The 16,694-nt window shown below is 52.6% G+C and overlaps 1 protein-coding gene across 2 annotated transcripts in view; it reads right to left on the bottom strand.

The window, feature by feature from the left end:
• Nucleotides 1-16,694, bottom strand: part of GPRC5B (G protein-coupled receptor, class C, group 5, member B) — a 28,784-nt gene that overhangs the window by 10,527 nt on the left and 1,563 nt on the right. The window contains exons 1-2 of one of the 2 annotated variants that reach the window (XM_011976069.1): nucleotides 16,665-16,688; nucleotides 2,375-3,405 (exon numbers count right to left, since the gene is read on the bottom strand). In XM_011976069.1, coding sequence (XP_011831459.1) covers nucleotides 2,375-3,404 — 1,030 coding nt within the window. In that variant the 5' untranslated portion in view covers nucleotide 3,405; nucleotides 16,665-16,688. Of the gene's footprint in view, nucleotides 1-2,374; nucleotides 3,406-16,664; nucleotides 16,689-16,694 lie in introns of those variants that run through there. The other variant, XM_011976070.1, reaches the window with a different exon arrangement.

The raw sequence follows: 16,694 nt of genomic DNA, 5'->3' as shown, positions 1-16,694 counted from the left end.
AATAGTGCCTGACACATAGTTAGTGTTCAACAAATGATGACAATACTAGTTATTATTATTATGAATGCTGTAGCCCCTGATGCATCTTTCTCAAAGAACCGCGAAAGCGGAAGTTTATTTAATCTCTAGTGCTGGGACCCTGGCTGACTCCCTTCAAGTAATGATTCTAAGAGATACTTCTCAAGTGTCCATAGCAGGGGATTTGGGTTCCTGTATCACATTCCCTAGGCAGGTCCTAGTGGGTTCCTATGCCACATGCCCTAGATAGGACCTCACTTCTGAAGCCCCCTGCAGCAGTAGCAGATAGCCCTGGGTACCCAGAAAACGTCCATCTCAAGTGCTCGGCAAAGCTGTTTTCCTGCCTTGGAACAGATGATACTTATCCACCCCAGTCACCAGAATTATAGGGGATGTTAATAACACTTGGAAGCCCAGTGCTATGGCTCATGCCTGTAATCACAGCACTTTGGGAAGCCGAGGTGGGGGGGAATCACTTGGGCTCAGGAATTCGAGACCACCCTAGGCAACATAGTGAGACTCCGTGTCTATCAAAAATAAAAAATAAGTTAACTGGGCGTGGTGGTGTGTGCCTGTGGTCCCAGCTACTCGGGAGGCTGAGGTGGGAGGACTGCTTGAGCCCAGGAGGTCAAGGCTGCGTGAACTGTGATTGTGCCACTGCACTCTAGCCTGGGCAACAGAGCGAGACTCGGTCCATAAAGACAAAAACCAAAACCAAATAACACTGGGAGATGGGAGCTGGTGGACAGATGCCCCAGCCTCCTTTTCTTCCTGGACCAATTCTGAGGCTTATTCAGCCTATGTCCTCAGAGGATTCCCAGCACGAATGAGCCGCTGCTGCCCGTGGTGGTAACTGGCTCATTAATGTACTTGTTTTATCATCTCTGCCTTCTCAGTCTCATTCTCCCTGCCCTCTCCCTTGCAGGGACCACCGCCCCACTAAACCACCTGCACTGGAGCCCTTGTCTCAGATTCTGCTTCCAGGGGAAGCCGAGTAAGATGCACAGAGAACACAGCAGGTACCAAGAGGGCTTTATACTCACTGTGTTCCTTCTCCTAACAGCTCTGTGAGGTGCAGTCTCTCACTATTTCTAGTTCACAGATGAGAAAACCTGAGGCTTATGAAAGTAATATAATTTGTTCAAAGCCACAGCAGAGGCAGAATTTGAACCCAGACATCTGGCTCCAGGGCCCAAATTAGTACATTCCTGGTGACTGAGGTAGGAGAGGGGATGGGAGCCATTCCCGCTGTGGCCCCCAGCCACATCCATCCAGCACATGGGTAGCAGACTCAAATGCTTGGGGGATGGGGGAGCCAGGGAATTAATGTTACTATGCTACATAGCAGCTGGGTCAGGAGCAATAGGGAGTGGTGGAGAGTGCGGTGAACAGAAAAGTGGATTCCGGTCTGAAGGGCAGCCACAGCTCCAGGAGGGGCCAGAGGCAGGGTCTTCTAGTGCACATGGTCTCAAGTCAGTTTCAGACCATTGCAGCCCAGTGGAAATGTTGGTCCAGTGTTGCCAGATTCGACTTTGCAAAAGAAGCCAGAAACCTGTATTTTTAAAATACATTGGCTGGCAATTGGTAGGGGGCAAAAAAAGCTTAATAAAAATCCATATCCAGAGCTTTGAGAGGCTGAGGCGGGAGGATCATTTGAGCCCAGGAGTTTGAGACCTACCTAGGCCACATAATGAGACCCTGTCTCTACAAAGAATAAAAAAATCAGCTGGACATGGTGGCGCATGCATGCAGTCCCAGCTAGTCGGGAGGCTGAGGTGGGAGGATTACTTTAGCCCAGGAGTTTGAGGCTGCAGTGAGCTATGATCATGCCGCTGCACTCAACCTGGGCAACAGAACAAGACTCTGTCTCAAAAACAAAAACAACAACAAAACCCAAACCCTGCTGGGCGCGGTGGCTCACTCCTGTAATCCCAGCACTCTGGAAGGCCGAGATGGGCATATCATCGGAGGTCAGGAATACAAGACCAAGCTCGCCAACGTGGTGAAACCCCGTCTGTACTAAAAATACAAAAATTAGCTGAGCATGGTGGCACACGCTTGTAGTCCCAGCTACTCGGGAGGCTGAGGCAGGAGAATCACTTGAACCCAGGAGGCGGAGGTTGCAGTGAGCTGAGATTGTGCCATTGCACTCCAGCCTGGGTGACTAGAGCGAAAATCCGTCTCAAACAAACCAACAACTCAAACCATATCTGGGCCAGTTTCAGCACAGGAGCCAACGTTTGTGGGTTCTGATCTGCTACGACTGTCCCAGGCACTGGGACTGCCCATCCCTACTGCAGAGGAAGAAGAGCGTCTTTTGAGATGCTCTGACCCAGCCGGGCGGTGCCCACTTTACCTGCATTGTGTTCATCCATGGAGAAGGCCTTGTTCTCCATATAGGCCCGCGGCAGCTGCACGTCCTCCTCGAAGGCTGTCTCCCGCATCCTGGGCTGCGACGTGTCGAAGTAGTTGGGCGTGTTCTCCTGCAGGGCGGGCAGAAGGGTGCAGTGGATCTCAGGGATGGCGTGGAAGATGACGAAGACCCAGCCGCTGGCCGCCAGCGTGATGGCCAAGGTGGGGTCGTTCCAGGCATCTCCCTGCTGCAGCTTGACATTGCCGAAGAGGTACATGGTCATCCAGGCCACCCAGATGAGCACAGAGAGGAAGGCTGTGATGAGGAGGAAGGCCCCGTTCAGCTTCCACCTCTTGAACTTGCCGCACAGAGTGAAGAGGGCCAGCCCCAGGGTGACCACCAGCAGTACCATGTCGTAGATGAGGGCCATCACAAAGTCCATGGGCTCGTAGGCGCAGGCCGGCCTCGTGTCGCGCAGCACAGTGAGCACCAGCCACTCCACAGCGATGATGACTTGTACCAGCATCAGGCACAGCGCCAGGCCCACCAGCTGCCAGCCCGCGGGGCCCGTGCCGTGCCGCACCAGCCTCCGCACACGCCACGCCTGGCTCAGCAGGCAGGAGAAGCAGAGCGCAAAGAGGACGCCCCAGAGGAAGCGGCGGACGGAGCAGATGGTCTCGTCCTCCTGGATGATGAAGGCGAACGTCAGCCCGAAGAGGCCCAGGGTTCCCAGGAGGAAGAGAAAGTGGAGGCCCACGGGGCTCTTCTTCTCCTTCTCCTTGATGAAGGGCAGCCGCACCAGGAGGATGAGCATCAGGAGTAGTGTGATCAGGGCGCCCGCCCCGGCCACCGCCTCCACCACGATGCCCCAGATGGCGTCCAGGTCGCACAGGGACACGTACTGAGGGAGGAGGTCCAGCCCGCACCCTCGGGACGTGCTGGCGTTTTCAGAGGCCACCGAGGTGATCACAAAGAGCAGGAGGAAGGTGAGCACCTGGTGAGCTCTCATCTTTCTCTCTGATGCCACGAACATTCTAGAAAAGCCAAGGAGGGAAGGAAAGATCAATTCATTGGAAGACTCCCCCTCTCCTGACTTCTTGAAGAAGACCCACCTCTCATTTTGGGTCCCATCTGTACCCTTGGCTGGGTGCAGTGAAGAACCATGAATCATCACCGCTGGTGGCTGGAGGACAGGGTGGCAGGGAGGCCAACTTCTCTGTATACCCTTTTGTATTCTTTGAATTTGATACTCTGTGCCACTTCAGACCTCTTGAAAAATAAGGGGAAGGCTGGGCGCGGTGGCTCACGCTTGTAATCCCAGCGGTTTGGGAGGCAGAGATGGGTGGATCACGAGGTCAGGAGTTCAAGACCAGCCTGGCCAACACAGTGAAATGCCGTCTCTACTAAAAAATACAAACATTTGCTGGGTGTGGTGTCAGGTGCCTGTAATCCCAGCTACTTGGGAGGCTTAAGCAGGAGAATTGCTTGAACCTGGGAGGCGGAGGTCGCAGTGAGCCAAGATCGTGCCACTAAAGTCCAGCCTGGGCGACAGAGCTAGAAGCCGTCTCAAAAAAAAAAAAAAAGAAAAAGAAAAAAGAAAAAAAGAAAAAGAAAGAAAGAAAAATAAGGGGGAAAAAATGAAACTTTAAAGAGACAGCCACAGGTCAAGTGCTGCACTAGGAGAATGAGTGGTATGAATTACCCAGTCTCAGCCTCTCGAGGCTAACAGCTAACATTTACTACCAACTAACTTCAGGACAGGAATTGGACACATCCAGTCCTCACAATGCCCTGTGAGACAGCTCCTTTTAGGACCTCCATCTTACAGGTGACAATACAGAGTCTCCAGGAGGAGACAACCTTTGCACAAGGTCACACAACTCAACTCCCGGATGCGACCTCACTCCGAGGGCTCCCAGCATTTTTCGCTTTCTTTTTTCTTTTTCTTTCTTTTTTTTTTTTTGAGATGGAGTCTCTCTGTTGCCTAGGTTGGAGTACAGTGGTGCAATCTTGGCTCACTACAGCCTCCGCCTCCCAGGTTCAAACATTTCTCCTGCCTCAGCCTCCTGAGTAGCTGGGATTACAGGCGTGCACCACCACGCCTGGCTAATTTTTTTTATATTTCTAGTAGAGACGAGGTTTCACCATGTTGGCCAGGCTGGTCTCGAACTCCTGATCTCAAGTGATCCACCTGCCTTGGCCTCTCAAAGTGCCGGGATCCCAGCATTTCAAATGTAGTAAACACAAAAGCAGCTGTCTTCCTTGGTTCCAGGCTGTGTCTCTCCCTCACCTCCCACGCTCGCTCTCTAGAACATCTCTGGAGGATTCCCCGGAGAGCGTCTCTCCCTGGGAAACCTGCAGAATTCTCTCTCCTGCTCATATACGAGCTGGACTCCACACAGCAGCCTCAGTGATGGGCCTAACCCAAGTTTCCTCTTGCCCCTCTGCTCCCTCTGCCTGGCCACTCCTCCTCCCTGTGCCGAGCTCAGCTCTGATGCTATCAACTCAGACCTTGGCCAAGGTCACACCCCAGTCTTCTCCACCACAGCCTCCGGTCTAATCGCGTCTGTCATTTTTTGACTGTTTACTTTGTTTCTGCCTTCCCTTCCTCCTGTCCTCCCATCCTCACTTCCTCCATTGCAAGACGTGGCAGGGCAGGGACATGGTCTCTCTTGTTCACCAGCAGACGAGGCTCCTTCAGTCTTGGCACGACTGACATTTGGGCTGGGTCGTTCTCTGTCATGGGGGACTGTGCGTTGTAGGATGTTTACCAGCATCCCCGGGTTCTACCCACTGGATACCAGTAGCACGTCCCCTCCTCCAACTGTGCCAACCCAAAATGTCTCTAGACAGTGCCAGATGTCCCCTGGGGAAGCAAAATCGCCTGGATGAGAACCACGGGTGTAGACTGAAGCTCGACACACAGCGCCTGGCATGAAGTAGATGTTTAGTAAATACTGAATGAATGAGAAACAGCAGGGACCGTCCTCTACCTCACAGCTACCAGCTCCTCGCTTTTTTTTTTTCCCCCTCTAACAGCCCCTTGCTTTTGAAGGGAGCCTGGTCTTTAGGAAAGCCACAGCCTGCACAGCTGGCTGGGCGCTCGTTTTCCAGCATCTCAAGCCAGACTTACTGCCCCAGCTCAACCCACGTGTGGGGTTGTGACCAGCTGCTCTCCCCGGGCTCCAGTATGTCCCTGGGGCTTCCCTAAGTAAATGCGGTATCGACCACCTCACTGTTACAGAGATCCTGTGAGCGTCTCAGATCCTGCCCTGGCTGTGAGGCTTTCCAGTGGCATAAATTATTGATGTTACTGAAGGAAAAGGTGCCTGGGGCTGTCGGGCTCATGTCCTTTGCCTACTGATGAGAGGAGGCAGGCTCGGAATAGAAGGCATCTGGCCAGCATCCCGCCTCAGCATCCTGCTCAGGTACGCTCAGGGGTGAGGATGCACCCCGGGCACTGACGGTCGGCCTGCAATCCAGCACTTATTCGTGGTCCTGCCACATCAGTTGCTGGCGTGCCACCGCAGCTACTTGTGCTTTGTCCACACACCACCTGGGCAGTTATTTACTTAATTTTTGAATCAGCCTACTTAAAAGAAAACCAAACACATGCAAGTGTTTATCTCCAGACATTTTAAAATTGCTCATTGAGGCTGGGCGCAGTGACTCATGCCTGTAATCCCAACACTTTGGGAGGCTGAAGCAAGAGGATCACTTGAGGACAGCAATTTGAGACCAGCCTGGCCAATATGGTGAAACCCCTTCTCTACTAAAAATAAAAAAATTAGCTGGGCGTGGTGCCATGTGCCTGTAGTCCCAGCTACTTGGGATGCTGAGGCAGAAGAATCGCTTGAACCTGGGAGGTGGAGGTTTCAGTGCACCGAGATCTTGTCACTGCACTCCAGCCTGGGCAACAGAGCGAGACTCTGTCTTAATAAATAAATAAATAAATATCAAATAAAATTGCTGGTTGATGTAACCCATGTTGCATACCCACTGGGCACATTTCAACCTACCACTCTTTGGATAAACGTCCTAACACAATTGCTTGTCACGAGGTCCTAAAAGCACACGAGGGATCAAAATGTAAGAACTGGAGGCGTCAGAGCAAAATGCTAACAGTCCCTTACCCGGTGGAGGGGCCCTGGAGTGGATTCCCCTGAGACACCTCATCAATGGCCAGCTCAGTTAAGAGACTTCTCAGCAGGTTTCAGCAAGCAATGTCCCAAGCAGCCTCTCTAATCCCATCCAGCCCCAGGGTGGCTGGGAGGATGACAGGCAGGAATGTGCTTTGCAGTCCTGACTACCACCGATTCCCCAACCCCTCCTCCCCCTGTAGGCCAGTGACTCCCAACCAGGTGCAATTTTTACCCCCAGGGACCATTTGGCAATGTCTAGAGACATTTTCGGTTGTCACAACTAGGGAAGGAGATGCAATTGGTATCAGGGGATGGAGGCCAGAAATGCTGCTAAACATCCTACATCTGGTGGGACAGCTCCCACCAGAAAGGATTATCCAGCCCTACAGGTCAAGTGTGCCCAGGTGGAGCAAGCCTGGTTTAGGCACGTAAAGACAGAATGGATGGGGAAGATGCCACGAAACCAGCCAGGCCCCTCAGCAGCAAGCCTGCACCCTGGGTCTCTTTGCAAGAACTTGGCCTTCTTAAGCTGTTTCCACTCACTCTTGGAGGCGGTTCTCTCTTTTCCAGACCTGGCTGCAAATTGGGACTTTTGTTTCTCCAGCTCCTCCCCATTCCTGCTCAGTCGTGCAACCACAACAGAAAACCTGTGTGGAGGACGCCAACACCAAGATGGCGACCAAGCTTCTGAAATGGTGCAGAGTTCTATGGCCCTGGTCCAGGTTTCCAGCTCCTGACTCCTCTCTGACATGGGAAATGGATACACTCTTGCTTTCTGTTTTCATCCCTGAGGGTGGAACTGTCTGCTTTTCCGGGACAGCTGTTGTTTTTGCTGCTCAGCATCCGCTTCTCCCATTTCTGGAAAGAGCACCTGATTTTCCCTTGGAGAGCTACCTTGCGTCCGCGCTCCCAGCGTGGGCATCTGTCCCAGGCCTGGCCAATCACAGCATTTATGCTACCCTAAGCCACAGTGAGTGGTTCATGGAAAGGCACGTGGCCTGAGGCCCATGAGAATCCACCCTAGGATTGTTCTAGCACTCACTGGAAGGAGGTCTTCTCTTTCTGCTGGGGTTGAAAAACTACGAGGACGGAGGCCTGAAGCTGCAGAACACATTTGCCATCACAGGGTGAGAACTTGTCTGAGAGTAAAGCTGTCCCCGAGGAAACAGCTATGGGATGGACCACAGTCCTAATACACTGAATGGCTGGATTCATCCATGCCTGAAGCCAGTCTGGTCTTTGCAGTTCCAGCAGCCAGTTAACTCCCACTAGCCCCTGCTATTTTTTTTTGGATTAAGCCAGTTTGAGCTGGGTTTCTGTCACTTGACAACAGTTTAATATTCCTCCCACATCTTATGGCCCCTTCTTCCAGGAAGTCCTCCCTACCCAACGTCTCAGCACATAGACGCAACTGATGGCACCGCTTGTCTCAAGTGGGTCATTATCATTGCCAAGGCTGCCCATGAGGTGACAGCCACCACACTCCATAGGACAATGTCCAGGCTGTTTGGGAGAGGGGTGTGGCACACTGCCTCACAGCCTGACGCTGAGGCAGCTCATCTAGGACTTCTGGGGGATTCAGAAATGCTCCCCACAGTTTCCTATGGCAGCCAAAGTGACAACAATAATAACTGGTTAACCCTTACGGTGCTATGTTCTAGGCACTCTGTGTACTTCACGTCTATTAGTACCTAATGATCTACATTATAATTCTGTAAGGTAAGTACTATTACTATCTCCATTTTACAGGAGATAAAACAGGGAGGAGAGCAGGCTTGTCCAAGGTCACGCAGCTACAAAGGGGTGAGGCCAGACGCAAACAATTGTACTATTGCTCCTGGGCTTTTACTACACACTAGAGCCCTAGAAGTGCCACTTGCTGAGCCTTTGACTGGCAAGTCAATCAAAGTAGATTCTCCCTGGCCTGGGACAGTGGCTCACACCTGTCCCAGCACTCTAGGAGGCTGAGGCAGGCAAATCATTTGAGAACAGAAGTTCGAGACCAGCCTGGCCAACATGGTGAAACCCCTTTTCTACTAAAAATACAAAAATCAGCCAGGCGTGGTGGCGCATGCCTGTGATCCCAGCTACTTGGGAGGCTGAGGCAGGAGAATGACTTGAACCCGGGAGGTGGAGGTTGCAATGAGCCGAGATCACGCCACTGCACTCTAGCCTGGGCAACAGAGACTCCATCATAAAAACAAACAAACGAACAAACAAACCCAAAGTAGATTCTCCCTGTCCTTGTCAATTATTTTGATTGTTGTCTTTGTAGCGTGTATCTCAATTTTCAATTATTTAATTTTATTTTTTTGAGACAGAGTCTCGCTCTGTTGCCCAGGATGGAGTGCAGTGGCATGATCTCGGCCCGCTGCAATCTCTGCCTCCTGGGCTCAAGTGATTCTCCTGCCTCAGCCTCCCAGGTAGCTGGGATCACAGGCGCCTGGCTAATTTTTGTATTTTAGCAGAGACAGGGGGTTTTGCCATATTGGCCAGGCTGGTCTCGAACTCCTGACCTCAAGTGATCTGCCTGCCTTGGCCTCCCAAAATGCTGGGATTACAGGCGTGAGCCACCACACTGGGCCAGATTATTTTATTTGTTGTACTCTTTTGGTCTGTTCCTCACCATTCCCCTCCTCCCCCAACCCCTACCTCATGCCCAGCACCTTGTCATCTTGTTCTGCACCAATTCCCCAGTGCCTGGCACATGGGCAGTGCTCACAATCCAGTTGCCGAATGAATGAATAAATGTGGTCTCCAAACCTCAAACCACCCTGAAAGGCCGTGTGTTCTCATTCCCATTTATAGGGGAGAAAACTGAGGGTATGAGAGGTTTACGTCGAAGTTTGGTTCTTGGGCTGGCAAGAGCAGCAGCATCGCCCCAGAGCTCTTTAGAAATGCAGATTCCCAGGGAGTGGGTCCAGCCACCAGTGCTTCCACAAGCACTGTAGGCGCAGCACATAGACGCAACTGATGGCACCGCTTGTCTCAAGTGGGTCATTATCATTGCCAAGGCTGCCCATGAGGTGACAGCCACCACACTCCATAGGACAATGTCCAGGCTGTTTGGGAGAGGGGTGTGGCACACTGCCTCACAGCCTGACGCTGAGGCAGCTCATCTAGGACTTCTGGGGGATTCAGAAATGCTCCCCACAGTTTCCTATGGCAGCCAAAGTGACAACAATAATAACTGGTTAACCCTTACGGTGCTATGTTCTAGGCACTCTGTGTACTTCACGTCTATTAGTACCTAATGATCTACATTATAATTCTGTAAGGTAAGTACTATTACTATCTCCATTTTACAGGAGATAAAACAGGGAGGAGAGCAGGCTTGTCCAAGGTCACGCAGCTACAAAGGGGTGAGGCCAGACGCAAACAATTGTACTATTGCTCCTGGGCTTTTACTACACACTAGAGCCCTAGAAGTGCCACTTGCTGAGCCTTTGACTGGCAAGTCAATCAAAGTAGATTCTCCCTGGCCTGGGACAGTGGCTCACACCTGTCCCAGCACTCTAGGAGGCTGAGGCAGGCAAATCATTTGAGAACAGAAGTTCGAGACCAGCCTGGCCAACATGGTGAAACCCCTTTTCTACTAAAAATACAAAAATCAGCCAGGCGTGGTGGCGCATGCCTGTGATCCCAGCTACTTGGGAGGCTGAGGCAGGAGAATGACTTGAACCCGGGAGGTGGAGGTTGCAATGAGCCGAGATCACGCCACTGCACTCTAGCCTGGGCAACAGAGACTCCATCATAAAAACAAACAAACGAACAAACAAACCCAAAGTAGATTCTCCCTGTCCTTGTCAATTATTTTGATTGTTGTCTTTGTAGCGTGTATCTCAATTTTCAATTATTTAATTTTATTTTTTTGAGACAGAGTCTCGCTCTGTTGCCCAGGATGGAGTGCAGTGGCATGATCTCGGCCCGCTGCAATCTCTGCCTCCTGGGCTCAAGTGATTCTCCTGCCTCAGCCTCCCAGGTAGCTGGGATCACAGGCGCCTGGCTAATTTTTGTATTTTAGCAGAGACAGGGGGTTTTGCCATATTGGCCAGGCTGGTCTCGAACTCCTGACCTCAAGTGATCTGCCTGCCTTGGCCTCCCAAAATGCTGGGATTACAGGCGTGAGCCACCACACTGGGCCAGATTATTTTATTTGTTGTACTCTTTTGGTCTGTTCCTCACCATTCCCCTCCTCCCCCAACCCCTACCTCATGCCCAGCACCTTGTCATCTTGTTCTGCACCAATTCCCCAGTGCCTGGCACATGGGCAGTGCTCACAATCCAGTTGCCGAATGAATGAATAAATGTGGTCTCCAAACCTCACACCACCCTGAAAGGCCGTGTGTTCTCATTCCCATTTATAGGGGAGAAAACTGAGGGTATGAGAGGTTTACGTCGAAGTTTGGTTCTTGGGCTGGCAAGAGCAGCAGCATCGCCCCAGAGCTCTTTAGAAATGCAGATTCCCAGGGAGTGGGTCCAGCCACCAGTGCTTCCACAAGCACTGTAGGCGATGCTGGGGTGTACCGAGGCTGGATACACAAGGGCACGTACAGCAGCGAGAGCCGGAACTCAGAGCACTACCTCCTTCATCTCCCCACCCCAGCCCAAGACAAGGCAGGCAATGCCCACAATCCACTGTGCCCCCTGGCAGGTAAGCCCCCATCCTGCTAAATTAGCCACCTGGTGCCTCTCACCCTGAGAGCTGGGAAGCTCTCCAGGAGCCCCAAAAGGAATAATACCAGATTAGAGGTTTTGAGTCAGCCTTGAGGCAGGACTGACTGGGACAGGATGAATATATGGCAACAAACCCGTGGGATGCAAGCGTGCGCGCTTCTCAAAAGGAGTAATGAATAAATGTGAACGAATGCACAAGACTCAGCTCACATACTAATTACCTTTTCTGCCAGCCAGGCTCCTAGAAATGTGACTCACTCAGATGCTCTTAAATATACTGCATCTGTCTCTCTCACACACACAAACGCGTGCGCGTGCGCATGCACGCACTCTGCAGAGGGGCCAGAAGCAGCTAGCAGGTGGAGGAATAGCACACTCTTATCTCTCCACGTGCTGGGGCCTGCAGAGGCCAGAACACAGGCAGGCAGGATTCCTTGCATGGGAAGGAAAACAAGGCCTGCCCGGAGGCTATGCCAAGGCCGTACCTTGGTGTGAACTTAGGAATCAGATCTTCCAGTTTCTGATAATGTCCCCACACCACCTGCTAGCACCTTGTGACTCTGGGCAGCTGCCATAAGGTGCCTCATCTGCAAAACAAAGGTGATAACAGTGTCCACCCCATGGGGTTGCGGTGACGGTTAAAATACTTAGGGTTTAGGACAGTAGTTAACGGGGTAAGCAGTTTATATAAGGTGTCTATTAAATACATTAGAAAGGCCAAGCACGGTGGCTCACACTTGTAATCCCAGCACTTTGGGAAGCCCAAGGCAAGCAAATCACTTGAGTCCAGGAGTTGGAGACCAGCCTGGGCAACATAGTGAAACCCTGTCTCTATAAAAATTCAAAAATTAGCCAGGTGTGGTGGTGTGTGCCTGCAATCCCAGCTACTCAGGAGGCTAAGGTGGGAGGATCACTTGAGCCCAAGAGTTTGAGCTGCAGTGAGCCGTGACTGAGCCACTTCATTCCAGCCTAGGTGACAGCATAAAGACAGCTCAAAATATAATAATAATAAAATACAATACATAGATAAAAAAGATTGGCAAACGCTCTCTTGTCTGAGGTGGTGAGTGCTTTCATTTTTCTAGAAGGGGTGGTTGCCATGGAGCTGGTGTTGTAACAAGGTGGCTCGCCTAGGTATTTGTCCACTGCTGGCTTCCAAGCTCATGCCTGTAATCCCAGCACTTTGGGAGGCTGAGGTGGGAGACTGCTTGAGGAAGGAGTTCAAGACCAGCCTGGGCAACATAGCAAGACTCTGTCTCTGTTATAAATAAAATAAAATAAAAAAAGAAAAGAATGTGTTGTAATGAGGTTACTGGTTTAGGTTTTTGTCCACTGCTGGCTTCTAGCCTCCTCCATCACACACCAACCAATGAGGTCCCTGAGGTGGTGTGAAGGGGAGACGCTCTTGGAGTGGTTGGCCCTGGGGACTCCCACACTCTTCTGCCACCTGCAGCAGGTGCTCTAAGTGAGAGCCTCGCTGTGGAGGTAGAACCCAGGCCAGAGGACCTTGGGGTGCCCTGAAACCGGGCGTTTCTCTTGCAGAGTCAGAGCAGACACCAGCCATTCTCTTGGGAACCAGCATCCCCATCTTCCCTTTCACCCATGGGAAAGGAGACATGAAATGTACAAAACCGTTCTAGAACATTCTTACTGGCCTTGCCCCAGCTGCTACCAGCATGGCTGCACCCTGGATCCCCCTGACCCCAGCCACGTCCCCTCCCAGTGTCTAGCAGGTCAGTGGCATCTTAACCTACCTTCTCTAAAGATGGCGGTAGGCACTGGAACGCAGAAGGGAAAGACAAAATGAGCAGGTGGTGTGGGAGTGGATTTGCAAGCCCTGTGCATATGTAATAGTTCAGTGCCCAGTACCAACATGAATACAGGTACACAGTTCACGCTCCCACCAGGCTGAAAGGTCTCAGTGGGAGGGAGGCCAGAAGAGGGGAGTCAGACAGAACTATGTGACACTGGGCATTACTTAACCTCTGTGAACCTCAGTCTCTCCATCTGTAAAATGGGAATAATGATAGTGCTGCTTTACAAGGCTGGTGTGAGAAGTACGTGAAAAATACTCAGTCTGGGCCGGGTGTGATGGCTCACGCCTATAATCCCAGCTCTATAGGAGGCAGGAGATTGCTTGAGGAAGGGAGTTCAAGACCAGCCTGGGCAACATAGCAAGACTATCTCTATTATAAATAAAATAAGAAAAGAAAAGTCAGGTTTGGTGCCTGACACAGAGGAAGCAACAGCTTTTTAGTGAATTGCTTGTTAAAAAGTCAATCATGGCCAGCTGCGGTGGCTCATGCCTGTAATCCTAGCACTTTGGGAGGCTGGGGTGGGCGGATCACTTGAGGACAGGAGTTTGAAACCAGCCTGGCCAACATGGTAAAACCCTGGCTCTGGTGCACACCTGTAATCCCAGATACTCGGGAGGTTGAGGCAGGAGAATCTCTTGAAACGGGGAGGCAGAGTTAGCAGTGAGCCGAGATTGCGCCACTGCACTCCAGCCTGGGTGACAGAGTTAAACTGTCTGAAAAAAGAAAAGACAATCATGATTCCCATTTTCCTGTAGGGAAAATGAAGTCAGAGACATCAGAAAAATTGGCCAGAGGCTCACTGGAATTTACAGGCTGGCCTGGAACTAGAACCCATTTCTCCCAGCTCCTGACCTCAAGGCCTTTCTGCTGCAGCCCTGTTCTGAAGCCCCCACGTATGACAGAGGCCCAGGATGGGGCTGCAGAGCCAGTCTCCCCATGCACCCCAGCATCACAGTCTGTCCCAGCTCACCCCTGCTGAAGCCTCTGGTCCATTTCCTGCTCTGCAGGATTAAACTGTTACAAGGTTTCCTGACTTTAAGCTCTTTCCCAGACCTGCAATTCTCACCCTCTGATATCTTTTCCAAGTTACAGGTTCTCCTAATCTTCATTCCCCAATGCTGACTAGACCACTGGCCCATTTGAGGGCTCTCAAATTAGAAAATCCTCATAGGTTAGTAAACAGGGTTGCAAGAACACAAGCTCTGTGATCCATGAATATGCAAAGCAGCTCCAGTCCTGTAAATAAAAGCAATCATTTAAATGCAAATTGCATCCTTGGCTGCCCGAGCCACGGTGGTTGGTTCCTCTCAGGCTGTAATTCCGAGAAGAAAATGTGACTAACTCGGAACCCCCAGGAAGCTCTGCGAGAAAGTGCTTACGGGGCCGTGGGCTCCGGGTGGCTCAGTTAGGGTGGATCAAAACTGTTTCAAAGTAGGGAGTGGATTTTAAAACCTGAGCTGCTCCTCCAGTTGGCTTGCAGTGGCTGGCTAGGCTCGAAGCGGTCCCCCAAGGCTGGACAGAGCCCCTTGGAGGCTCCCAGCATCTCTCTCGCCCCATGGGCAGAATGGAAAGGGGGACTATTTTCCATCTTGTCAACGTCAGGGGAGCTTCTACAAATGAGATCCGAAGGCCTCCCGCTCAAAACCCTAGGAGGGTTCACTGGTCCAAACGAAATAAACCCTAAACTCCTTTCCATGGCCCAAGAGATCGTGATCTGGCTGGTCCTCACCATTCCCCTATCCCCACCCCCAAATCTGCCTACAGCTCCAGCCACAATGGCCTTTGTTCAGTTCCTCTAAGCTCATTCCCACCTCCAACCTTTTGCAGGCACAGTGCCTTCTTCCTGGTTCAGTCTTCCCCCTAGACCTCCCCAGCGGCGCGCCCCTCTTTTAGCTGGGCTGCACTCAAATGTCACTCCGCGAACAGTCTTCTCAGGTACATACACCCCTGTCACCTTCTTTTACATCACCCCTCCTTATTTTCCTGGCCGTCCTTATCCCAATCGGATTTCATATCCATTTGCTATGGGTTTGTTTAATGTTTGCTCACTCACCTCCCCAGCCCCGGGAGAGAAGGGGTCTTGTCTGTTTTATACAAGGCACCCAGTTCTGTCCCTGGCATGTTTCTTGAAGTAACATATTAATCCAATAAAGATTCTGAGTTTATCTTTCTAACAAAACTGCCTGTCTTGCTGCTGTGCCCCAAATGGCGGCTCCTTCCCCCTGGAATCTCCTTCCCTTCCCAACTCAGCTGACCCCTTTCCAGGCTTAGAGCAGGGAGCAGATAGGAAACTGTTCACTCCACAGTCTTAGATACCAAACTGGCCGGGAGGGCTTCCAAACGACAGATGCCAATTTGCATTCTATTTACATGTCATTTGCATGCAGTTTAACTCAAAGCCTGGATCCTCCGCAAGCCTCGAGTCCCCACCGAAGAAACTTCTGAATTAAGAAGGTTCCTTGGCTGAAGTGCCGGGGTTTTTGTGCCAGATCCCTCCCCCACTTCTCTTGTCTTTGCGGGACCCCCAGGGCTTTCTGGGCTCCGTTCAGGTGCCCCCCGGTCTGGTGCAGTTGGGCGGCCAATGTGGCGCGTGGGCTGGGGCCCCAGGCGGGGACGCCGCTGCCCGCCACACTCCAGGGGCCTTTGTCCGCGCTCCAAGGAGCCGCCCCCTTAGCGAACGGGGGACGGAAAGGGGGAACTGGCTAGGCCTGGGTGTGACAGAGCAAGGACTGAGGAGTGAACCCGCTGCACGGGGGAGACTTCTGGGGCAAGGTCGTTGGCCCCCTCCCAGGCTGTTTAACCTGCTGCCCGGTGCCAAGGCGGGTGCGGGCTCCTCCAGCGCGCTCCCTTTCCGGCCCAAGCCCTAGGGACCCCGGGATGTGTGGGGTCCTCGTGGGGCTGGAATCCTGTGTCCCCCAAGGAGAGGGGACAGAGCAGAGGTCTAGTCCTTATCCCCAGCCTAGCCGCCTCTCCCAGAGGTCCAAGTGCCCCCTGTCTGGAAGGGAAACGCCACTCCCCCCGCCGCGCCATTGTATGCAGCCGCCCCCTCCTCCCTACCCCTCCCCGTCATTGGTCCCCAGCCCAGGTCTCAGCTCTGCCTTCTTCCCCCGCCATGTCCCCCCCTCCCCTTGCTGAGTAATGCGCACTCAAGCCGGCTAAGGGCTTGACCCCCAGCCCCCGCGACAGGTGCTGCTGTTCACCCACAAAGTCCAGCCCTTGTGCCCCCGGCTGCGTCTGCCCCGTCCACAGTCAGCCCCCCCACGCGGCCCCAGGACCAGCCCGCAGCTCCTCACACACCACGAGTCACTAGGACATGGCTGGGTTCCTTTACGCTCCCCAGCTGCCCTTCACCTGTGGTCGCCCCCAGACCCTCCTGGGAGACTTGGATCTCTACCTGATCCAGGCACAGTCCCCCTCTCCCCGTAAAGGTCCCCAGACCCTCCCCTCTCCCGCCCACCCCTCTACGGCTCCGCTCCCGACGCACCGTGGTTCCCCTCGCCCAGATCCCACATCTCCCAGTGAACTCCCTGGCTGGGGTTGGGGGGCCGCTTAGAAAAACACAAGAAGCAGACCCCCCAATCCTCCCAAATCCACGGCGGGAAAAGTTTCTGGGGTCCCCACAGCGTCCTCCACCGCATCGGCGCAGCTCGCACTCACCGACCCCCGCGGCCCCGCAGCGCCAACGCT

Source organism: Mandrillus leucophaeus, unplaced genomic scaffold (assembly GCF_000951045.1).
Source record: "Mandrillus leucophaeus isolate KB7577 unplaced genomic scaffold, Mleu.le_1.0 Scaffold162, whole genome shotgun sequence".
NCBI classification, from domain to species: Eukaryota; Metazoa; Chordata; class Mammalia; order Primates; family Cercopithecidae; genus Mandrillus; species Mandrillus leucophaeus.
This window is presented reverse-complemented; position numbering and strand designations above follow the sequence as displayed.